This window comes from Colletotrichum costaricense (assembly GCF_030867565.1).
Source record: "Colletotrichum costaricense strain IMI 309622 chromosome Unknown Scaffold_8.1, whole genome shotgun sequence".
NCBI lineage: Eukaryota > Fungi > Ascomycota > Sordariomycetes > Glomerellales > Glomerellaceae > Colletotrichum > Colletotrichum costaricense.
The window spans coordinates 1,320,847-1,344,633 of NW_026848237.1; the positions used below are offsets into that span (position 1 = coordinate 1,320,847).

General features: G+C 54.2%; 8 protein-coding genes across 8 annotated transcripts; 3 read left to right on the forward strand and 5 right to left on the reverse strand.

Moving 5' to 3' along the window:
• Positions 1 to 142: 142 nt before the first annotated feature.
• On the forward strand, positions 143 to 1,022 carry CCOS01_08469 (uncharacterized protein; the record flags this gene model as incomplete). Its single annotated transcript, XM_060456630.1, has 2 exons — positions 143 to 380; positions 436 to 1,022. The coding sequence occupies 2 exons, from the start codon at positions 143 to 145 to the stop codon at positions 1,020 to 1,022; spliced, it is 825 nt and encodes a 274-aa protein (XP_060312904.1).
• Positions 1,023 to 2,277: 1,255 nt separating this feature from the next.
• CCOS01_08470 (methyltransferase domain-containing protein) lies at positions 2,278 to 4,350 on the reverse strand (the record flags this gene model as incomplete). The annotated part of the gene is made up of 11 exons (XM_060456631.1): positions 2,278 to 2,326; positions 2,413 to 2,832; positions 2,957 to 3,094; positions 3,157 to 3,194; positions 3,274 to 3,296; positions 3,400 to 3,522; positions 3,628 to 3,646; positions 3,729 to 3,751; positions 3,855 to 3,945; positions 4,070 to 4,114; positions 4,300 to 4,350. 11 exons carry the CDS (start codon positions 4,348 to 4,350, stop codon positions 2,278 to 2,280), a joined length of 1,020 nt encoding a protein of 339 aa, XP_060312905.1.
• A 1,840-nt stretch (positions 4,351 to 6,190) lies between these two features.
• CCOS01_08471 (methyltransferase domain-containing protein) lies at positions 6,191 to 8,407 on the reverse strand (the record flags this gene model as incomplete). Its single annotated transcript, XM_060456632.1, has 10 exons — positions 6,191 to 6,224; positions 6,289 to 6,711; positions 6,773 to 6,910; positions 6,999 to 7,036; positions 7,137 to 7,159; positions 7,216 to 7,338; positions 7,429 to 7,491; positions 7,535 to 7,561; positions 7,631 to 7,733; positions 7,835 to 8,407. The coding sequence occupies 10 exons, from the start codon at positions 8,405 to 8,407 to the stop codon at positions 6,191 to 6,193; spliced, it is 1,545 nt and encodes a 514-aa protein (XP_060312906.1).
• Positions 8,408 to 10,828: 2,421 nt separating this feature from the next.
• CCOS01_08472 (glycosyl hydrolase family 38 domain-containing protein) lies at positions 10,829 to 14,605 on the reverse strand (the record flags this gene model as incomplete). The annotated part of the gene is made up of 7 exons (XM_060456633.1): positions 10,829 to 11,459; positions 11,527 to 12,281; positions 12,341 to 12,763; positions 12,859 to 12,997; positions 13,089 to 13,417; positions 13,502 to 14,390; positions 14,454 to 14,605. The coding sequence occupies 7 exons, from the start codon at positions 14,603 to 14,605 to the stop codon at positions 10,829 to 10,831; spliced, it is 3,318 nt and encodes a 1,105-aa protein (XP_060312907.1).
• A 1,041-nt stretch (positions 14,606 to 15,646) lies between these two features.
• Positions 15,647 to 17,543, reverse strand: CCOS01_08473 (major facilitator superfamily transporter; the record flags this gene model as incomplete). Its single annotated transcript, XM_060456634.1, has 7 exons — positions 15,647 to 15,676; positions 15,828 to 16,289; positions 16,355 to 16,434; positions 16,495 to 16,793; positions 16,870 to 17,093; positions 17,158 to 17,211; positions 17,259 to 17,543. 7 exons carry the CDS (start codon positions 17,541 to 17,543, stop codon positions 15,647 to 15,649), a joined length of 1,434 nt encoding a protein of 477 aa, XP_060312908.1.
• Positions 17,544 to 18,590: 1,047 nt separating this feature from the next.
• CCOS01_08474 (uncharacterized protein) lies at positions 18,591 to 21,759 on the forward strand (the record flags this gene model as incomplete). Its single annotated transcript, XM_060456635.1, has 6 exons — positions 18,591 to 19,033; positions 19,090 to 19,300; positions 19,357 to 19,750; positions 19,811 to 19,965; positions 20,027 to 20,092; positions 20,146 to 21,759. The coding sequence occupies 6 exons, from the start codon at positions 18,591 to 18,593 to the stop codon at positions 21,757 to 21,759; spliced, it is 2,883 nt and encodes a 960-aa protein (XP_060312909.1).
• A 181-nt stretch (positions 21,760 to 21,940) lies between these two features.
• CCOS01_08475 (myo-inositol transporter) lies at positions 21,941 to 22,976 on the reverse strand (the record flags this gene model as incomplete). The annotated part of the gene is made up of 3 exons (XM_060456636.1): positions 21,941 to 22,411; positions 22,490 to 22,679; positions 22,963 to 22,976. The coding sequence occupies 3 exons, from the start codon at positions 22,974 to 22,976 to the stop codon at positions 21,941 to 21,943; spliced, it is 675 nt and encodes a 224-aa protein (XP_060312910.1).
• A 191-nt stretch (positions 22,977 to 23,167) lies between these two features.
• On the forward strand, positions 23,168 to 23,779 carry CCOS01_08476 (uncharacterized protein; the record flags this gene model as incomplete). The annotated part of the gene is made up of 1 exon (XM_060456637.1): positions 23,168 to 23,779. The coding sequence occupies one exon, from the start codon at positions 23,168 to 23,170 to the stop codon at positions 23,777 to 23,779; it is 612 nt and encodes a 203-aa protein (XP_060312911.1).
• Between the last annotated feature and the right edge of the window lie 8 nt (positions 23,780 to 23,787).

Sequence of the window (23,787 nt, forward strand, 5' to 3'; positions counted from 1 at the left end):
GAAGAAAAGGAATCGAGCAAAAACACAATGTGTCCCATGGCAGAGTGGCTTCCACTCTCCTCGATTGCCCAATGTCCATCTGCCCATCCACTCAGATATAGACGACAAGAACATCACCAAGAAACCATCACCGGCATTCGTGATGCACATTCTCGCAGTGCTCCTCTTCGGTGTCGTATTCCCGGCATGTGCGCGCTCAGAGAACCGCTTCCGCCGCCCACCGGGCCCGGGTCCGGCAGGAGACTTCCGGGATAACCCAGTCTATACCCTCGGCGACAACATTGACTTGCAGTGGGAGATGGATCTCAAGAACATCGACCTGATCTTATGGCAGCAGCAGCCCACGGGAAATGTCAAGGGGCCCTATGCCAAGCTCGCATGTAAGTCCCTACCACAACATACTTTCTCAGAGTTGCGTCTGACACCATTGCAAAGCCAATTCCACGGTGAAGAGCCTCGTCTGGACCGTAGGCTACGCAGGCTTTCCTTCAACAATGAATCCAGACCTGAGCCAGGTCTACTTCCTTCAACTCTTCAAGACGGGACAGTCGGGCAGCAGCGCGACATCTCACTACTTCAACATCACCGAGCCCGACAGCACATCAACCTCAACATCATCCGCAACAGCCACAACAACAGCCCTCGCCCTCGCATCAGCAACCCCAACATCAACCGCAGACTCCTCCCCGGCACAAACACCAACCGCCCCCGCCGACGAAGACCAACTCTCAAGCACCGCAGTCGCGGGCATCGCCGTCGGCGCGACGCTCGGCGCCCTCATCCTCCTCGCCCTCCTCGCGGGGCTTGTCCGCAGGTACGTCAAGAGGAGGCGGGACATGGCCGTCCACACGGAGGGCGACATCCTCGTCTACGCCGAGCGGCAGCTGCGGGCCAAAGACGAGGCCGCCGCGTGGAAGCTGGAGTTGCCGGCGCACAGCCGCGAGCGGTTCGAGGTGGAGGCGTGCGAGCCGAGGCACGAGATGCCTGCTGAGCCTGTGGGTGTTGGGATGGAGAGGGGGTGACAAAGTGTAGTAAAGAATGGGTGTATGAGGGTGAGAGATTTGAAGTCGGGGAAGAGATTGGAGATCCCATCTGCTTAGTCTCCTTTGTATTAATTAAGCGGTTGATTTCTGGATTTTGGTCGCAGCTTGACCGGTGTAATGAGCTTGGCAGAATGAGAACCTTAATGAATCAATGACTGAAAAGGGCATTTTCCCTCGTGTAGAATGGGTACATGCGTGAAGAAGACGTATAGATTAGCCCCTCGTTCGGATCATGAAACGTCGATGTCAAATAGTTCCTACCGCGCCCACAGGGCTTGATATCATAGCAAAACTTAACCGAAATAACCAAGGGTGAATACGGCATACAGCAACAGAATAGTCTCCTGAGTCCTCAAGGTAGTTGAGGCCAAGAATTAGTTGCCGCCAAAGGAAGGGGGTCTCGGTAGCATTGTAGGATGCCAAGTCAACCTCTGAAAGAGACTCGGTTAAGCACTGTTCAACGATTTCATGTAAACAATCAATGTCTCACAGTTGTCGAGCCATTCGGCTTATGGACGGTGAATTCAATGGCCTGCCTGCTGCTGTCAATGACGTCCACACACGCAGCCGTATTCGACCATGCTCGCTTCCATCGCCGTGAATATCATTCTCGGGTTCTCAAACTCGATGCACCGAGTCCAGTAGGTCCGCTTCCCGGTGGATTCTCCCAGGTTGTTTGTATCTCTGTCGCACACTGGGCACTTGAGTTCAAGTCAGAAGCTCTCGGTCGACAGTGCTGGAATAGAATAGATGACAAATTTGGTAGTGTGATTTCCTCGACGCAACAGCTTCTATTGCGTGTTTAGGTGTATTTTGCGGTGAATTTCAAAAGTTTGGTTTGTAGCATTGTCTCCAATGTCTCTTGCGAGCGCGTCGTTTCGGCGGGAGGTTGGGTCCGGATATGGCTGTTGGGTCGAATGGGTGATGGCTGGAAGATTAGGCCAGAGAAAAGGGGGTTGAAGAGGAATCTTGACTTTTAAATTTCAAGCACGGGATTACAGCCGTCACATTTGTCACGTTCTCAGAATATCTGTGTCCACATCCTTCATTACTCAACCATACACTCCAGGTGATTCGTCGCATGTGTCTACATACAAGCGATGGGCTGTGAAGTCTACTTCATGAGACTGACAAACACGTTCATTCGACCATCAGACATTTGCAACAAATCACTCAGTATAGAGACTCGGTGTATAAAGGTCTGAGTCCCACCGGCAACCAATTTCCATATGCCTTACTCCTGGCCGGGCTCCTCATAGGGCTTCATTCCGTACACGGAGTACCTGGGATAACATTAGCTCTCTTCATCATCCACAAACCCCAAGACTCGGAGATGAGCCGACGAAGAAGGCGGGGAAAAAATACTCACACGTTCCAGAACCCATGAATATTAGTATTCTTAAAATCATCCCTCACCCCCGCCATAAAAACCACAACCTCCTCCCTCGTCCAACCCAACACGCGCGTAAACAGCGCCATGGCGCCCGGCTCGATGCCCTCGAGACTACACGCCTGGCCCCAGACGCCGAGCTCCTTCAGCTCCGGGTTCAGCGGCCACGGGCTCGTGGGCCACACGCGCTTGTGCTCGACGACGTCCACGAAGCCGGCCTCGCTGAGCATGGAGCGGAAGCGGGCGGGCACGGTGATGGGGCGGCCGATGAGCTCGGTGCCCTCCATCATGAGGGTCGACCAGCGCGCCATCGGGTCGTCGGGCTTGAGGGTGCCGTCTTGGCAGAGGATGGGGAAGGCGTTGTCTTGGAGCTCGATGAAGCCGCCTGGTTCTAGGGCACTGTTGATTCATTGGTTGTTAGAAGACTCTGGGGGAGGGGGGGTTGTATGAATGCACGTGGGCATTGCGTAGTCGTGACAATGAGTTGCGAGAGAAGGGGGGCAAGATGAAAGCAGGTTCTTACTCGTAAGCACGACGAAGGAACCGCTCCCAGCTCTCGAAGCATGCGTTCATGTGTCTTGCAAAGATGAAGTCGAAAGGCTCCTGCCACGTCCACTCTTTCTCCACATCGTCGACTTCGAACTTGCAGTTCGGCGGGACGCTGAACAAGACAGTCTATTAGCTACAGGGGTTCAAGGCATACTGCGTAGGTATTTTACTCACAATTCAGGCTGAATAGGACTTAAATCCACGCCAATGACCTATTAGGTTGCCAGTGATGTTAACACTCGCCATACACCGCCCATGAACCCATCAGAGGGAGGCAGAACGGAGGCATACCACTGCTTCTGAGTGTTTGTCCGCTGTTAAAATTGTTAGTCGAATTCCCGTCCTGCAATGGGAAAAGGTCATCGCTCCTGCTGAGAAAGTACTCGGAGGGGGGAGGGGAGAGGGGGGCAAACTAACCATATTCTTCAGCCCAAATACCAGTTCCGGTTCCAATATCCAAAACACGGTTGGCGCCCTTATTCTTGGGACACATGCAGAGTTTGCCATCCCATGTCAGCGTCCAAAAGTGATGCTGGAAGTCTATTATTTCGAGGACGGACATGTTAGCCAACGCCCGAAGTCTCCCGGTGGATCGCCTTTTTTCCGAAGCCCGCCGGGTAAGGTAGAAGAGAAAGACTGGCTCACCTAAACGGTCTTGTTCTCTCTATATTCCAAAACGAAAACGCAAAGTCAGATGTGTACTGAAATGTAACAGGAGGTAGAAGATATAATTTGTTAGGACGTACGGCATCGTTTGGGAGGATGTATGCTACACGTATCGTCAGCTGCTTACATCGCGAACCCAAGGGGGGGGGGGGGTAGGGAAGAACCATGAATGAATTCATGGTCTCTGGAGAAAGAGAACAACTCACTCCCATCACTGAGACTGTGATACGTGCGCCCGTTTTCCCTGCGGTAATCACGAATACTCGTTCTCAGGGTGTCTGTATCAGTGTGGACGGACTATGAAGCAAGAAACACCAGAGTCAGTAAAGCGAACATGGAGCACCAGAGCTGCGAAACTTTGCCGCAAGATATTTGCAGAAGGCTTCCTCAAGCGGGAGAATGTGGAAAATTTGAAACTTACCGTGCCGCTGGTCGAAGACGCATCTGATCCGAACTCTTGTGCCTCCTATTCAAACAAAGGCCGCAGGTGTCAGTTCTTTTCCGAACTCTATGATTTTAAATAGACAGAACCGGAGGAATTTATTGTAATTGATTGGACTCTTTTGGGGGGGATCAATTTGCCAGCAGGAAGATACATATAGGCTTCATCGAAATGGGGCGGCGAAAGGGGGGGGGGGGGGGTTGACTCACGATGACCTCGTCGGGCTCGGGAGTCTGCTGAGCTTGGCCCGCGTCAGCCATTTCGTTTTCCGATATGCCTCTCTCTCTCTCTCTATCTCTCCTTCTCGCTGTGTGGAACGGCGGACAGACCAAAACCGTCAATGAAGTAACAAAACAATCACTGCACCAAATTCCAGTTCGTATCAAGATAGAGAAAGTAAAGCACGATCAAGAAAAAGGAATCAAGAAGGAGGAAGGCCCAAGAAAAAGAAGCAATCCAAGACGTCTTTAAATCCCCCCCTCTCTGCCTCCATCCCATGCCCCCTCTTCCCTTTCCCCTTCCCTCCCCTCCCCTCTCTCCATCTTCACAACCAAAACCCCTGCTTGAACTCCACAATACGACCTATCTTTGGGTTACTTTAGCATCCCCCCCCCCCCCCCCCCCCCCCCCCCCCCCTCCCCCCCCCCCCCCCCCCCCCCCCCCCCCCCCTCCCCACCCAACCCCCCGCTTCGCCCCCCCATACCCCCCTTCTTTTGGTTTCTTTTGCCCCCCCCCCCCCCCCCCTAGCACTCTAGGCAGTGGTACCTGATTACGCGCCAACGGGACCAACGGGACCAACATGAACCGTCGGCGGATTGCAAAGAGGAGGAGAGGAGGGTGGGAAGGGAAGGGAAGGGTGCTCCGCTCGCCCGCTTATGCGAATTCGCCCATTTTCTTTTCTGTCTGCAAGCAAAACAACTGCAGTATAGGATATTCGGCCGTGATTGGGCTGGTCGCGGGCGGGACGATGTGGCACACTTTGACGCTCTCTTCCGGCCGCAACCAACGGGGGATGGATACAATTCGACCGGGGTACGGACGATTTAGCGTGCCCGCTTAGCGCTATCGGATCCTGTCAAATGGGAGGAGGTGATGGGCTGATTGATAGAGGTGGCTCGTCCATCTCTTTTTTTGTTCGTGTTGCAACTTGTGTTGGAAGCACTTTTTCTTTGGGGGGGTTTATTTGCCGGTTGGATCCTTCTACGGGCAACGTATACATACACAAGTACAAAATGTGGCAAGAGACAAGGTGCGGATGAGATCCTATGTCCCATCCCCCCCCCCCCCCTTTCGGGGCCGCATGGCTACGGCGCGGCTGTGGAGAAGATGCAATGTTTGCTGTGCACCTCCACCCCCTCTCCCTCCCCTGGGTATGAGGCTTGGTCCCTGTATATCACTTGTGATGGTATCATGGTTGCGAGATGAGGTAGGGAAGTAGGTGATTGCGACAGCATATATCACGATTATTGGATGTTGTAGCTCTGGACGGGGTATATGTTGTACCGTGGATGCGGGGGAGGTATTTCGGACGAGCCGGGCAGAAGCGCAAAGGACCTGGTGCCAATGACATCTATTTTGGCGATAAATTGAGACTCTCACCCGAGGCTCGTACGCGAAGAAGATGCCGATTTTTACAAGTTTGATCATCTACTCGCCTCGGCCATGATTTGAAACGAGCGAGATCTATCTCAAGGTTTCTATTACTACAACACACGGAGCCTGGAGGAGGGGCTAACTCGGTTCCTCCAAGTGCGGTGATGTGCCTACCCTAGGCGGGTGCCAGGCTTAAGATTATCAGAATGGATCGAAGCCAATCTCAAGTAAGAGGATTGGTCTCGTCCTCATCGCCATGGTTATCATCCCTGGCGACGGGACGGACTGAATCTCCCGCCGCGGAGTTATCTCTCCCAGTACCTTAGCCTCCGAGTTGCCTCTAGGTACCATGGTCCAAATGTATTCTCCCCAACGCCACGCAAAAGAGAAAGAGCATACAGTTATACAAAGTCCCAGGGGTATCAAGACCAGATCTAATTCGACCAAATGCAACGTCGTTTTCACTTCCAGCCGTTACGTTCTCTCTCTCTCTCCCTCACTGCCGTCTCAGGCGTAGGGCTTCCTCCCATAGACGCAATACCTGCAATAAGCCGTCAGTCCCAAACAAGTCGAGCACGCGCATAAACACAAAAAGACCAACTCACACGGTAAAATAAGCATGCACACTGCCCCCGCGAATCTCCCTCTCGACCTCGTCGCAAAAATCGCGCGTGTCCTCCTGGGACCAGTGCAAGAACTGCGTAAAGAGGTGCATTGTCGAGGCCTCGAGCGCCTCGAGGCAGTTCTCGCGACACCAGATGCCAATCTCCTTTTCGCGGGGGTGGTCCACGTCCCAGGGCCCGATGGGCCAGACGGTCTTCTCCTCGACAATGGCCTCGAAGCCGGCGAGGTCGAGCAGCTGCTTGAAGCGCGAGGGGGTGTCGCAGGGGCGGCCCATGAGCTCCGTGGCCTCCATCAGGAGCGTGGACCAGCGCGCGATGGCGCTGTCGGGGGCCATGGTGTCGTCGTCGCACATGATGGGGAAGGAGTTGTCCTGGAGTTCAATGTAGCCGCCGGGCTCGAGGTGGCTTTTTAGTGTGTCAGTCCAACGTCATGGGCGAATGTATATGGGCTTGGTAGAGTCCTTACCCGAGAGCCTTTTCAAAAATTGCGACCCAGTCGGCAAAGGCGGTGTTCATGTGACGGAAGAAGATGAAGTCGTAAAGCTCCCTCCACGGCCAGGGTTGCTCCAGGTCGAAGATTTCGTACCAGAGATTGGGTGGCACACTGGAGATGACAAGATTCAGCTGGGCGTTCGTTTTGGGAGCTAGAGCCAGAGCCTCTCAGAAGGATTGCGGGGGCTGTGTTTACTCACGCAGTCAGTTGTATAGGGCTTAGGTCGACGCCAATGACCTTAGTCTCATTGTTAGCAAGCAGTCAAACATCCGCACCCGAGCCACTTGTGCGAGAACAGAACGTGGCCGGGGGGTGGTGAAGGTTAGGCAGGCCTTACGACAGCTTCTGGGTGGTCGTCCGCTGCAAATAGGTTAATCGTCAAGATTCAAGAGTGTGTGTTAAGGGCAAGTCCTCACCGAAATCCGAGGCCCAGTGACCTGTGCCGGTTCCACAGTCGAGCACGCGCGCCGCACGCTCACGTTTGGGAGAGTTGGCAAGACGCGAATTATACGTGCGAAGCCAGAGATGGTGTTGGATAGCTACGAAAGAGGCCCCGTTAGAAGAAGAAAAGGAAAAAAAAGCATCCCTTTAGAGGGGCGGCAACACGGCGGGACTCTACGTGTACATACCTAGGCGGATACATTCATCCTGTTGAGATGCCCCCAGAAGAGAGTCCTGGTAAGCCAAAGGAACTATACAAAGACACGCATGACATGTGGGTTCACGGTGGAAAACTCACCCAGTCATTGGGCAGGATGTAGTCTGGTAGACTGGAGTCAGTATAAGGCGCTCTCGTCATCCATGGAGACATTGTCTTGGTCATTTGCTCACCTCTTGATGGATAGGTGCGGCCAAAACGCTGCTGAAAGGCGAGCTGGAGATCCGAAGTCTCGATGGTCCTTGTCGACGGGGCTCGTCCATCATGCTGTGATGACTGGAAGGCGTCAAGGTTAGGGTGTGTGTGTGTGTGTGTGTGTGTGTGTGTGTGTCTGGAGGCTGGAGGAAGATGGGCACGTAGGGGAGTTTGTTACATACGGAAGCATCAATTGTGAGGATGGATTGGTTGTCAGTGCCCGTCATCAGGCTGTCGGCATCCGTGGCGCTATCCTCAGTGACGTCCACGGATGGCCGGTCTGAGGCGGCGTAGATGGTCATGTCGGCGTCGTCAGAGTCTGCCGCGTCATCCGCCACGGTCTCCGTCTCCGTCGCCGCGGCGAAGATGAGAGCTTGGGCTTCGGCGAGGGTAGATGCGGAGGCGGGTGCGGGTGCTGGTGCGAGTGCTGGTGCTACGATGTCTTCCTCATCGTCAGAGGGGTCAGGGAACATGTCAAGGTCGCTGACGTAGGATTCTGCGTCGTCCGAGGCGGACTCTGCGTCGTCTACGGCATGCTGGGCGACGTCGACGTCCACCTCGACCTCGTCAGCAAACAGAAGAGGGTCGATGGGGTTGGGTGCGCTGCTGCTGCTGCTGTTGATGGGCGGGTCACTCCACGTCGTGGCATTGATGGAGGGGGTTTCCGGGTTCAGGTCCAGGTCCAGGTCCAGGCGAGGCTCTGATGCATGTGCGAGCGAGGCGGTCGCATCGTTTGCAAACGCCTGGCCAGACATTGTACGGACCTCTCTCTCTCTGTTGGCCGTCGCGGGGAGGAAGTAGCAGAGAGAAGAGAGGAGCTGGCGAGTCCACCGACGATGATGAGACCACGACGATGAAATTTGCGCAATGATTGGGTCGGGCGAGGAATGTCGTCGGGGAAGCTTTGGCTTTTTAACCTCGCGCTTCCGGAGCTCTCTCTACATCCGTCTCTCTCTCCCCTCCCTTTTCTTCAGAGCTCAGTCTCGCCCCGTGGCCCGGTAGCCAGTGGACACTACGTAGTAAAGTACTTCGCCTACCGTTCTGTTGGGTGTACCGAGTACTCTTTTGGCTGTCCACCTTGTCTTGGGTACATACCAGTACTATGGATAGCTAACTAGGGGGATAGGTATTCCTTGCTGCTGTTGGCGGCCAAAAAGTGACTTACTGCGGTAAAGACTCCCCACCAATTGGTCGCTGCTGGAACTCTGTTGGAACCAGGGTACATCTGGCAGTCTTTTCGGCGGTACCCAGGGGGGGAAAGCAGAGCAAGAGAGGGAACGGTTGGTGCAGTGCCCAGCCACTATCGCCCAGCCACTGTTGGGAGAAGAGACCAGAAACCCTTCCCCCCCCCCGGTCTCCCCCCTCTCTTCCGCCCTACCCGGGCTGGACGTGATTGGTGCTACGCCGCATGCGTGGGCTCATTCTTGCATTTTTTTCTCGCAGCGGGCGCGGGAGAGAGAGAGAGAGGGGAGGCCGACTTTATCACCTCAGTAGCTTCCAGCTTCTGACACGCCAGGGGGAACAGCTGATGAGGTATCGATGGGATCTAGGTACTCTGTAGTTTTACACCCTTGACTGATGGGCGTTGAGCCCTTGAGTTGTTTGCTTGTTTTACTTGTTTGTCACAATGCAGATGTATTGTGGTATGGTGCCGCTCCTGGTCCAACGCCGTTCCAACCGCTGAAGTGACGGATTCGGTGGTTGGACTTCCGCAACCGCCTGCTGGGGTCACACCTTGGTCGGGGGTCATATGCTGTTGGTCACAACTTGTCACCGATTTCATTTCCAGTAGTGGATTCTGACGATAACGAGGGAAGCGAGTGCTCAAGTTGAGCATCCAACCAACACTGAGGCGCAGACGAACCAACCCGTGAATTGTAACTCCCACCTTCCAACAAACACTTCGTAACTCTTGCTCTGTTGAGTCTCGTTCAGGGCGCTTCCAAGTTCCAACTGACAGGTACCTTGTTGTCTCTGAAAGCCAAGCTTCATCGTCGCTGGCAGGATCCTGTACTGATCATTGCTAGTTGGGTTCATGATACAGGTCAAGTTGATGAAGACGTCAACTTCAACTTGAATCTCAACATCTCACGAATACTCTGTGCCACAAACCCAAATCTACCGGATACTAATCAACAAACAACCAACTCAATTCTTCAAGCACTTACCCGCGTCCCACCGTCGATCCGGGGGTGGACGTGGCACAGCATGGCCAAGGCCGCCTGTGGCCCCTGGGCTGACGATTCCACGCCGCAATCCGCGCCCACGGCTTCGGGTCCGGGTCTTCGCAGTAGGCCTAGCCCTAGCTCTAGGTCTAGGTCTACGGATACCTACCGCTAAGTAGGTGCCAGATCTCCATGCCACACACCCGGGCCGCACTACCGCCTTGTTTCAACTCCCTCTGCACCCTACTTTACATCTTACTACTGCAACAAACAAGCAAACATGCAAGTGTTCAATGTTTGCCCACCATGCAGCCTCTTGGCGTAAGCTTCTCTGGCCTGCCTCAAGTGGGGTTTCTTCGATTTACTCTTTCTTCCAGGCAGGCTGTACACCTTGACCTCTGCAGCCTTCATCACGACTTCCCGCCTTTCTCCAATGTTCTTCATTCAACATCTACTGTCTCATTGTTGAGTTATCATCCCACGCTGGGTCTCATCATCTGCCGTGCGGAAGCTCACGTATATGGCATACAACCACATCATCAGCCAATGCTGGGCTTTTGGGGTGCAACTACATCACCGCCGCACTTGCTTGGCCTTCGCAATACTCATATATCCTAATCAAACAGCCACTTCATCTCATTCATTAAGACTCGAGTAATTTACACCCTCACCGTCCGAGGCCTACCAAGAGCGCCAGAACACAATCCATACGAGCCCAACCATTCGTTGCCTAGCTTCGGAATCACTCCGTACTCTTGAGCCACCCACCTGAAGGCCAGCATACCTAACCTCGAGGCCAATCTTGATGGGCAGAAACAAGCATCCATCTCCAACTCATATTGCCTGCATTGCTCTCTCAAATAGAGGGCTCTATAGCTCAGATGCTCTCATCGGCAGTGAGCACGGCGAATGACCCAACGCATCAACATGGGATTCAGGGAATGACCTCAAATGACACAGAAAACAGTAATATTCTCAAGAGGTCTATCGCAACATCTACCTACACCTCTTCTAATACACCAACTGAATTCGATACGTCTGCAGTTGAAACGGCCCAAGGTCAACCTCGAACCCGCCATCCTCAACACGAACCTCCTCCTCGTCGTCCTCCAGCAAATTCGTCTTATACGCGCTCTTCACAGCCCACTTCGTCGCCACCCTCGCTCGTCCGCGTCCCCCCAAACTCTCATACACCCGCACAATCACGCTGCGCCCACCACGAACAGGTAACTCGCTATCCCCAACATCCTCATCATCCTCGCCGCGCTTTACCGTATCCAGCACCAGGTTCTCATCCCCTGTCAACGCAACCGGGAACCCTCCAGCACTACCTCCCGCCTCCAACAAAGGGGAACCCGCAGACGCAGAGACGACCTTGAGCGGATTATTAAACTCATACGCCGCCCTCACGGTCTCCGGCCCCAACGGACCCCGGTGAGGCAAAATCGCCCACCGGATCGTGTGCCGCCCCATGTCGGCGTTATCATCAGGCGCCTTGGACGACCGCAGGAGCGACAGCCTCATCGTGTTGCCGACGGTCGCGAAGCCGTATTTGCTGTCATTGAGGATCGACACGCCGTACCCGTACTCCGAGAGGTCCGCGTACTTGTGGCAGCAGACTTCGAACTTGGCCATGTCCCAGCTATCGTACCTGTAGTCAGCAAACACGTTCCACCATCGAGCTCTACGTCGCAAAGAGGACGACTTACGACGTGTTGTAGTGCGTCGGCCGCCGAATAACCCCAAACTGCGTATCGTACGACGCTTCATGATGCCGCACATCGACCGGGAACTCGACCTTGAGAAACTTCATCGCCTCATGCCAATCGACTTCCGCAGTACACTCCACGCCCACACCCGCCGCACTCGCGCTCTCATCAACCACCGCAGCAAGACTAATCACCGTCTTCACAGAACTAACCTCACTAATCCGCATCTCCGTAACAACGCTCACCCTCAAAGGCGACGCCTCCAGCACACTCGTCCGCCCGCCGCGCACCTCCTCCCGCGTCTCGAGGTGGAACACCTCCACGTCCCACGCCTGCCAGTAAATCGGCTTATCGTCAAAAATGACAAACTGGTTCGCCCTGCCGCTGCCGGGGGCTAGAACCTCGCGGTTGGCGGCGCGGCGATCGAGGAGGGAGGTGATTGTGCCGGATTCGACTGTTACTGTAAAGTGGCTGTTTTCGAGGACGAAGATGCCTTCAGAGACTTCTTGAACTGTTACGAGGGGCTTGTTGGTTTCTGGTTGGGTGATTTCTTGGGTGGCGATGAGGGTTCCGGTGCCGTTGGCGATGAAGTCTTTGCCGTTGATGGTGAGGACCTCTTGTCGAGGCCATCCTAGAGTGTTGAGGGCTACCAGTCTCTCGGATTCGGTTGGGGTCTCGCTGATGTCGTCGACCTTGAGAACGCCGTAAATGTCTCTCAACAGCGTGCTGCCGATGCTGAAAACATTCGCATAAACCTGCACACCCGTAAGCCACTCTCTCCGCCGCTCATACAAAGAACAACAAGCAGACTTACCTTGTCCGAATCATCATAGCACATCCCAATAGCAGTCCCAGGAAGGCAATCGTGAAACTGACAAAGCAGCACCCCCTCCCACATCTCATCCAACTCCTTCTTGGGGTACCTATACCCCCTATCCTCCACAGACGCAATCGTCGCCAACAGCTCCACATCTCTTAAAAGAATCTCCGCCTTTCTGTTATTCAGCTTCGTCTGCGCCTGCGTGGTGTACACCCCGCGATGCAGCTCAAAGTACAGCTCGCCGTGCCACGTGGGAAACGTATGCGCCTTCTTCTCGAGGCGGTCAAAGAAGTCGTCTGGGGTGCCGCCGGAGTGGACGCGCGGGAGGAGGCCCGTTGTGTCGGCGAGGCCGCGGAGGCGGCGGAGGGATTCGAGTTGGGGACGGGTTGGGCCGCCGCCGCCGTCGCCTTTGCCGAACTGTGGTATTGGGTTAGCATACGTGGGGTAGAGTGATTGCTGCGAGAAGGGGCTCTTCTATCGAGGATGATGATTTTGGGCAAGATAGGACTCACGACTAGAAGAGAGGTGTGGTCTTGGTCTAGAGACTTGTGCTGCGTCATACTGCGCTTCACATCACCAAACGTCGCGTTGGCGCAGTATGTCTTTGCGGGTGGCATGTGACAAATAACCTGGCTCCCATCAAGAGCAACCCTGCGACAACAGCCGTCAGCATCAAACCCGCTTTCACAAGTTTCCACTCTGCCTAGAGTACATCAGTATCAACTGCCAAGGACCGACATACCAGTTAAACGTAGTATGAGGAAACTCATTCATATTGTTAAAGCAAATCTTCTGCGTCAGGAACCGGTTCATCCCGGCCTGCCGACACAGCTGCGGCATCTGGCTCGACTGGCCAAAGGTATCCGGCAGCCAGCACGTCGTCGAGCGCCGGCCGAAGTTACTCTCGAAGAAGCGCTGGCCAAAGAGGAATTGCCGGATCAGGGACTCGCCGCTCGGGATGTTGGTGTCGTGCTCGACCCAGCAGCCGCCGATGGGGTGGAACTGGCCGGCTGCGACTTTGGACTTGACGCGGGTCCAGGCGTGGGGGTAGAATTGCTTGAGCCATTTGAACTTTGGCAAGTACGTTAGTTAACCATCACAAAGAGGAGAAGGACGAGTGAGAGACGAGCAAGTGAACAGAGACGAAACACACACCTGCTGAGCCTGCGAGCAGGCAAAGTTCAACTCGGGATACCGATCCATCAAATCGCATTGGTTCAACCACGACCTCGCAACCTTGCGCTTCGTCTCCTCCCAAGGCCACAACCAGCACGTGTCAATATGACAATGCCCGATCGCGTACACACTCGCCCCCTTTTCACCGCTGCCGACATCAAACACCTTTGCCGAGTCGACATCAGGCCCCAAATACTCCTCCGCAATCTTCCTGCTCGCCACGATCGAGGCCCGATCACCGACCAGGAAGGTGTTAATGATCCTCGTCGCAACGTTCAGCGCCTCGTGCTGCTCCCAGGAGTCCTCGGGAAACTCCTCCGCCGCCTGGTGGATAACGGTGATATCCGCATGCAACGCCCTGGCCTGCAAATCCACGCCTACAATCTCGGCTTTCGTCAATGTGAAGATCTTGTTCGGGTCGGGAGGTTGAATCGCGTCCCCGTTGGCGTTATTCTTGAAAATCGGCTCGCCCGCCGCGTTGGTCAGCATCCCATTACACGCCATCTCCAGATAGAAAACATGCTCCTCCCCATCTTTGAACTCCCGGGGCAGAATCCACTCGATACGCTCGCCGCGGCCCGTGAGGCCCTGCAGGGGCTCGCCGGTCGAGGTCCAGACTGTTGCTTCGTTGCTGCAGTCCCAGTGGAGTTCGAGATGGTCCATCTGCCGCATGTCCTCTGGGATCGTGACGCGGACGCGGAACCAGTGCGTTGACCAGGACGGACCGAATGCGTCGCCTACTTTTGAGGGAGTGTAGTCGTTTGAGGACGCTGTTGCGTCGGCGAAGGGGGGGCGGGTGAGGCCTGGGCTGTGCCATACTGAGAGGGCGATGACTGAGGGGTCGGAGCGGACTGCGAAGTGCATCATGCTGTGGACGAACTGCTTAGCATTCCTCACAGAATGATGCGAGTTGTTGAAAGAGTAGACTCACGAGAGCAGATTGACCTTCTCCCATTGTCCTGGCGAGTAGAAGTTCGCCGTGCGGTCTCTGTACAGCTTGTTAGCTCTCTTCCCGACGGGGACAGGTGCCCGTAGCGGGTAAGAGGACGACCCGCGGCCACCATGTCCATCTAGACCACACATTTTGAAGGGCTGTTCTGGTGATGGACTCTAAGCTGATTCTACCCGTCGAATCTGGTGAACTCCCACGCCCAAGTGTGGAAATCCAGCAGCAAGCGTCTGTCGTGGCAAAAAAGAAGCTAACCACAACGTGGGACACACAGCTTTCTTACAGACAACAAGAAATGCTGCCTCTCGGTGGCTTCTCCGCATCATCGGCCGACAACCGGCCGATTCCCTTATTTAACTGACTCTATCTTCTCCCCGACTGGCTGGGGATTTCGGGGTCGAGGACAAAACCCCCCACGCGGGGAACAAACTTGGCATAGGGAAAACAACCGGCAATCTTGACCGGAGATTTGCGGTTCAGCCGGCGGGATATCTCAAAGTTGGGGTCTTGGAGAAGGACGCGACCTCCTCGGGTAAGAACCGTCCCAGGCGTCGAAGACCCGAATCGGGCTGGCTGCTTGCTCGTTTGCTTGTTCATAAGACAGGGGACTCGTAATTGCCCCGCTTCCAACAACGGGGTTTGGCTTTTAGCATCATAGGTTGGGTCCAATGAAGTGGATGGCATGGGGTTCAGAGCTGGGGGACGTTGTCGGAATTGTGGAATCTGGGGGAGGGGCTTGCTGGGAAAATCTGGGATAATTAAGCTAGACTGGGGTCCTGGTCGGGAGAATGAGGGGGTAGATTGCAACGTTGCGACGATCCCTGCTGGTACATCTCCACAACAGTGTACAACTGTTCCTTTTCCTTTCGCAAACATTTGTGTACTTTGTGTTGGCTCCTTACTGTGCTTGTGTGCCACTCTCACAAGCTTTTGCCAAGTCATGGCCAAGGATCTGGTTATTCTGGTCTCTCTCTTGGTTGCGGAAGTATTGCACTGAGTTCAAGCAACGCTTACTACTTGGTGACTGTGAGCTACAATAGTAGAAACCTAGCAGACTGAGTCTAGAACAATATAAGTAGTCCTAGTGACCTGCGCAATATCCCATGTCTTATGGCCCAGAATCTACCACAATTAACAGAAGGACAATAGACAATCCACGTGTCTGAACCAGACCCTCAGTAGTTGTATCTGAAGTTGACATCCTCCTACGACACAGTTAGCAACGTGAACACTGCAAAAACCATCGAAACGTAAACTTTCCTTGTCCGTCATGTCCTCAAATGCATGAGAATGCGCCGTGTCAGCAACAGCCTCCCCACGCGCAATCTTACCATCCCGCAACTTATTCTGCCAAACATAATACGTCCGCAGCGCAAAAAGCACAACCTCCAACAAAACGAAACATCCCAGAATGATCGCCAGCGCCAAAAAGTACCGCGGCGCATCCTTGGAGCGGAACACCTGCGGACCAATCGAGTTGCCCACGGCCCAAAAGATGAAGTTGCTCGTGATCACGACGCCCTTCTTGGTCTGCCCGGCCACGTTGCGCGTGACGAGCGAGAGCGCGAGGCCGCTGCACGCCCAGAAGGAGATCATGATGTAGTAGGCGAGGAGCAGGCCGACTTTCTTGCTGTGCTCGAAGGGGACGGTGAGCAGGACGACGGTGCCGGCGATGGTGGGGACGACGGCGGCCATCATGGCGAAGATTGTCTGCTTGAAGCGTCTGTCGATCCAGGAGGCCGTGAGCATGGTGATGATTTGGAGGATGCCTGTTACGCTTTGGAGGAGCTGGGTTTCCCAGGTGGAGAAACCAAAGGACTGGGCAAGTGTTAGTTTTCATGTCTACTGTAAGCTTATCGTGCTTTTGGCAGATGGTTGGTTACCTTGATGATGATGTTTGCGAATGCGCCGAGACCTCCAGACGGGAGGGTGGTCAAGAGCTGAATGAGAGCGAAGCCATACACTTTGGGAAGCCAGTCAGTCTACTATTTCATGGGGTAGGACTCAATGAGGCCTTCCTCACCTTGGGGGTCCTTGAACGCCGCAAAGACCTGCTCCTTGCGCCACTTGCGGTTCTGCAACCCGGTACGGTTGGACCGCACGCGCTCCACCATGAGCTTCTTGTCCTCCTCGCTGAAGCAGTGCGCCTTCATCGGCGAATCGGGCATCCACCACATGACGAAGGCGCCCCAGAAAACGGTGATGATGCCGTAGGTCATGAACAGAGCTTGCCACGATCGGATGGGCGACGAGGCGGGAATGAAGGAGAAGCCAAAGGCCAGGAGACCGCCGATGATCTGCTGGAGGCCGTTCATCATGTACCTGCGTGTAGTAGGGAAATCAGTTTCAAGTACACCAGCAACTCATTGTTTAATCGCGATCGGAATCGTTTGCATACCAGTAGATGGCGGTTGAGGCCTGCTCCTCACGCTTGTACCACATGGAGGTGAGCAGGACGAAGGTCGGTTGGCAGACTGCCTCGAATCCACCTAAGAAGCCACGGACGATGACCAGACCGACGAAGTTGTGGCATGCCGCGTGGAGGCTGAGCGTCACCCCCCACATGATGATGTTGAACGAGAGCCATTTCGCAATCGGGATCTTTTGGATGATGTAGTTTTCCTGGCAAGTCGCACGTAAGGTCAGGGCATTGTTTGTCTTCAAAAGGTGAGGGAAAAAGCCATACGGGATACTCAACGCAAAGAATGACGAGGTAAATGATGGTCGTCAACCACGAGTACTGGCTCAATCAGCATGAAATATGACACTGTGAAGCGATAATTGTACCTGTTGGCCCACAAGACCTGTGTCAGGAATGATGCCCATGATGGACGCGAACGACATTGTCCCCTTGTCCAGCGACTGCATAAAATAGGTGAAGACCATGACACTCAACACCCGCTTGTCAATCATCCTCTTCAACCTCTTGTTTGTCTCAGCATCGATTTCGACAATCGCCTCGCCGGCGTACTTGGCAACCTCATTGTCGACCTTGTCGTAGTTTGTCCGCTGCTTGCCCTCGGCCACGTCCTCGACCACATGGGGCGCCTCAACGATGTCGGCTTTGCTCATTGTGAATGACGGCTCTTCGACACAGAGGCCCTATTCTGAAATCTGACGTTGGGGGAGGCTCTGCGTCGCACAAAATAGGCTCGAGAGGCTTGCTTGGCGCGTCCGACAGCCAAGAGACTATCAAGGAAGGAAAAAGGATGAAGGGGGCGCCCTTTTATCTGGGGGTGGTCAGACCATCTTGAGCTTCCCAAGCTTGGATCAACACCAGCCCGGCAAAACCATAGTCTTGGTACGGCCGGGGGTGCCCATCCACATCCCGTACGTACTTTACGTATGTTGGGACAGAGACCACGCGACCTTGGGCATATGCGCACGACTCATCCAGCCATAGCTCCGAAAACCTCGTGGGCCGCTATGCCGCTTGAGGGGTGGTTAACCGCGATAATCGTTACATTTCTCTTATTTCTGTCTGGCTCCTTGTCGTGTTTTGATCGCCCCTCGGCTATTCGACACCGTACTTTGCCGATGATCGTTCCATTAAAACCTGGAGAAAGGGCTCCATTGAGGATTTGCGGAGGCGGGGGTAAGGACCGGGGTGGCGTGCGGGGGAACGAGGCCGGACCGGACACCGGGCCAAGGGTCAGGATGGTGTGGCTAACTAGATGTGGTCTCTTGTGCGGAGAAGCTGTCGTTGTCTTTCGGGAGGGGTAACAACAGTCTGAACAAATTCCTCTCTTGCTTGAATGTTGACTTTGCATAACTTGCCTACCCGTACAGGTCAGGAGTATGGCTTTGGAGACGCAAACACACGGCGGATACTACGGCATATCGTCTCAATGGACTAGTAAATACGGAGCAGAGGCTCTGTAGTAATACAGGTAGCCCGGTCCGGAGATGCCAAGGCGGTAGCGGGGTGGGATCATATGTTCCGCAGCGGAACTCTACATGATCACTTGGCAGCCTTTCATTGAAGGAGCCGACCTCGGCCGGCAATCACCCGGTGCGTGGATACTTGGGGAGGAGAAGTTGAGAATGGCTCGAACTCAACATTATCCCACGCAAAACCTCACGATTCCTCACAAAAACAGACTTTCATGATACACCGCAATGTTTGAAGAAGCCATTGTGACGTTTTCGTCACCCAAAGACGCCGCGGCCTTTGACTTGGCCGGCTCAACCATCCTGGTAGACGAGTCGGATCCGATAGGCATCCGCATCGCAGCGCAGAACCTCGCGCAGGACTTTGGTCGAGTCACACAGTCTGAACAGAGCATCGTCCAGATCGTCCAGGGCACCCAGATTGATGTCGCCTTGGGATCTGCCGCTGCCATCATCATCGGATCAATCGGAACCAGCTCTATACTCCAGCGGCTGGAACAGGATGGAAAGCTCAGTTTTGACGAGATCCGAGGGAAATGGGAGTCCTTTACCACCCATGTAATCGGCCAACCCTTGCCGGGCGTGCAGAGAGCCCTCGTTGTTGCCGGGAGCGACAAGCGAGGGGCGATCTTCGGCGTCTATACCCTCTCTGAACAAATCGGAGTCTCTCCGTATGATTTCACTTCAAGTCGTGTTCCGCTCTTCTGTTAACATCAAGTGTACGTAGGTGGTATTACTGGGCCGATGTCCCTCCCAAGCATCATGCAGCTATCTACGCACTACCAGAGCCGACATACCATGGTGAACCAAGCATTCGCTTCCGCGGCATCTTCATCAACGATGAAGCTCCCGCCCTGACTGGCTGGGTCAGAGCCAATTTCGGGAGCTACAACTCTGAATTCTACAAGAAGGTCTTTGAACTACTTCTGAGACTCAAGGTACACGCCCAATCTGACATGAAAGAGAATAACTCCAAAACTGACTTTTCCTCCAGGCCAACTTCCTCTGGCCGGCAATGTGGCCAGGCTACCCCAACCCGGGCGCCTCATTCTTTACAGATGACCCCCTTAACCCCAAGCTCGCCGAAGACTATGGAATCGCCGTCTCAACGTCCCATCACGAGCCTATGCAGAGAATGTCCAATGAGTGGTTCGCAGACAACCCGGACGGCAGCTGGAACTGGCTCACCAACAAGGAGAAGATCGCCGCCTTCTTTGATGAGGGAGTCAAGAGGGCAGTGGGCCGCGAGTCGTACTTCACCCTTGGCATGCGCGGCGAGTATGACAGAAAGATGAAGACGGATGACCCGGCTGCTGTGGTAAGGGATGTGATCAAGACGCAGCGTGCTCTTATTAAGCAAGTTCATGGGAGAGAAGATGCTGTACCACGTGAGTGATGATCCCTGAATCAAGCGAGGCGTGGGCGACTGACTTGGATTTGTGAACTAGAGCTTTTGGCCTTGTACAAAGAAGTTCAGGAGCAGTATGAGGAGGGAAATCTTGATGTACCCGATAATGTCACCCTTCTATTCGCCGACGACAACTTTGGCAGTATCAGGCGTCTTCCATCCGGAGTGGAGAGGGATAGAAAAGGGGGCGCAGGTGTACGCAACTCTGCCCATGCTCGTGCCTCCGTACCTTACAAGACGATACTGACAGAGGCAGATATACTACCATTTCGAGTATGTGGGAGTTCCACGAAGCTACAAGTGGATCAACAGCAACTCTCTGGTTCGTCATGGCCCATGATTGCAAAGATCCAATTAGTTAACACAAGGAAACAGGGGAAAACCTGGCATCAGCTACAAGAAGCCCACAGACGCAATGCAAAGCAAATCTGGGTGTTCAACGTTGGTGACATTAAGCCGATGGAAGTACCGCTCACATTCGCAATGACGTTGGCCTGGGACATCAACTCTATCGGCGCCAGCGACTTTGCAAACTTCTACCAGAAAATGGCAGAGACAAACTTCGGAAAAGATCAGTCGGAAGAAATCGCGTCAGTATGGCATGAATACGATAGACTCTCCGCACTAAGAAGACACGAACACATTGAACCGACAACCTTTTCCTTGATCCACTACAACGAGGCGGAAGATGTCGTACACCGCTGGGATTCGCTCCTTCAGTCAGCCGAGGCGATCTACAATCAGACCCCAGAGAATCAGAAGGCAGCTATCTTCGAAACCGTTCTGCACCCAGTCAAAGCATCAACAATCTTCACCAAACTCCAAGTGACCCTAGGCCGGAACAGACTCTACGCCCGCCAGCGCCGCAACGTCGCCAACAAACTCGCCCGCGACGTTCTCGACCTCTTTGATGCAGATTACGCCCTCTCAGAAGAGTTCCACGCTCTGTTGGACGGCAAGTGGGACCAAATCATGAGCCAGACGCACTACGGCTATGAGGAGACGTGGCACGCGCCGTACCGCGACATGATCAGCGGCTTGTGCTACGTCCAGCGTCGGCAGCGCTCGAATCCAATCATGGGACAGATGGGGGTCGCTGTTGAAGGCCACGAAGGCGTGCGGCCGGGCAGGACAAATGAGGAGTCTGATCGGACGCATCCTAGTCGGCGGGACTTGGTTCCTGGAGTGACGTTGGGACTTATGAGCCGGTATGGGCCGGTGAAGAGGTGGTTTGATATTTACAGCCGAGGACCTCAGGTAACGCATTGGAAGGCTGCTGTTCCGTATGACTGGATCAAGCTCTCGACTTCGTCCGGCACGCTTGATCCTGATGGAGAGGATGTGAGGATTGAGGTCACGATTGATTGGGATCAGGTACCAGATGACTTTGACGAAGAGGTGTTGATCGATATTCGATCCGATGAAGGCGACTTTGAGCAGATACACCTGCCCATCACTGGCAGACGCATCCTCGGATCATTCAAGGAAGGGTTTGTCGAGGGTGACGGGTACATCTCCATCCCAGCGGCGCATCAATCACTCCAAGGTCTCAGAGCACTGCCGGAGTGCGGCAGAACCCCAGAGGGAGCGATCGTCCTTGCCCCAGGCGCGGAGAGCGCTGAGGCCACGTCCAAGTTTTACGTCTTCTCGCAGACAGCGAGCCCGTCCCTGTTGTTATACTTCAACATGACGCTCGACCTAGATCCGGTAGACCCGATGTCTTACGACTTGCAGGTTGATGGCGGACCCGTACAGACTCATCGACTGTCGTCGAAGACCAATGATCTCCCTGACGGTTGGTATCATGCCGTGCAGGACTGTGCTTGGTTACGGAAGCATGATCTAGGCGATAATGAGCTTGGCGTTGGGGAGCACAGCGTAACGATCTGTTTCAAGCACTCGAACTTGATTTTCGAAAAGCTCGTTGTTGATCTTGGCGGAGTGCGAGAGAGTTACCTTGGACCGCCCATAAGTGTCTTCATTTCCTGAAACATGGAGCTGGAAGTTTAATAGAGACTGCTGGCGAACATTCATTGTCTTTTACATCACCACAATGACCGTCAACTCGACGTTTCTGATAGATTTATTAATCATGCCTCATTATGCAATCGTCGCTTGGCTGTACGCAACAATACGTTCAATGAAGAGGCTAGACCTTTCTAAGAAGGACTTAAGCCGAGCCCGCCCCCATCTTGCGGAGTCTTTGCAACTCATTCGCCTTCTTGACGCCAAACCCGGTAGAGAAGATCTGCCTGACCTCCTCGAGCGGCAAGCCGTTGGCCTCGGGATAACAGAAGACGACAAACACCCATCCAAAGAAGCAGATTGCCGCGTAGAAACCAAACGCACCGCTAGGCGTCATACCCTTCATCATGGACAGGAATGTAGATGCGATGATAATATTGCAGCCCCAGCAAGTAACCGTGTTCATCATGGTGCCGAGGGCACGGACCTCGAGGGGCAGGAGCTCAGTGCCGACCCAGGCGATGGTGGCGACACCGCCGGCGAAGCAGGCGACGTAGATGATGATAGTCACGAGGACGAGGATGCCGGCCCAGTTTACTGAGGCGGTCTGAAGCGTGAGATCGGGTGAGACTGGGATCCAGTGGAAGGCGATGGCGGCAACAACCATGCTGATGGACTGGAGGAGGAGTGGTTAGCTTTTAAGCGATCACAGATTTGCTGAGAAGCCCTGCGTTTTGATACGAGAGAGACTTACCATTCCGGCGACCGTGACGAGGAGAATGCGACGTCGGCCGAGTTTATCTATGATGAACAGGTTGACCAGCGAAAAGACAAAGTTGGTGCCACCGACGACGATGGACACAGCGACTGGCTTGTCGAACCCAACGAGCCCGAAAATTCCGGTAACACAAAACAGCCCGTAGCGGCTCCCGGAGTTGGGGGTTCTAGAACATCGACGAAACAACAGAAGTTGGACAGTGCGAGGGCTATATACACTGTATTCGCACGGCCAGTACCCAGTAGCTTCTAGTAAGTCAGGTAAGGTAAGCAGGGGAAGTTGATCGATGTCTGTAAGGCATCTATGATATTGTTTGGTAGCCCGAGCCGCTAATTGTCTACTTTCAAGTACCCGACTGCCTCCAGCGCGGGCTAAGACCGCTACTTAGTGCGCTTGGTAATACTGACGTACACGGTATGTGTTGATGGTCCCGGGTGATTTTCTTTCACCTCAAGGCCGCCATGGATCTGACGAGATGGAACTCCTCAGTACAGTGACTAGGCTGCCGGATGATGTGCTGATTTTTATCATCTATAAAAGTCGTCCTGCCGGGCCTGCTCGCTTTCCTGATCACAAAGCTCTCTCCTCTAATCCTATTTAAGATATTGCTCACCGAATCAACAAGGAATCCCATCCCGCCCGTCAACTTCTCCGATGACTGAACGAGTGACGAAGAAGATGTCTCGACGAGGAGGTCGCTACAGCGGTCGCGCAGCTAGCAAAGCGTCGTCCGACCCTTCAAGCTTCACCCAGTCAATGATGTCGATGGCGAAGGAGAATCTGGACAAGGAGAAGGAAAACCGCGCCCGTTTACAAACTGAACTCCAGGCCTCGCAGGATCTCATCGCTCAATGGGAAACCATCCTCAAGATATCCAGCCCGAAGCAATCGAATCTCCCTAGTGGGCAGGTCCCAACCACGACTGAGGAGAACAGCTCGCCTGCGGTATCGACATACGCCCATAGAACCGAAGGAACCGAAGCCAATGACACCAATCCGACTGCAGATAATACCGCTCCTTCGGGTCGCTCCCGCAACATATCTGTAGCTCCATTCAGCGGCTCAAGGAACACCAAGGAACGGGCAACCGCTACGCAGGCTACGTCTTCGACCGCTATGTTAGTTGACAAGCCGGGCGAGGAGTCTGAGGTCGAACACAGCGATGGCCATGACGACGAGGATAAGAGCGAAGAGGACGATGATGCTAATGAAGACGACGGGGAGTATGTCGAAGATAATGACGATACGGAGTTTATGGAGGAGTAGCTTGCCGG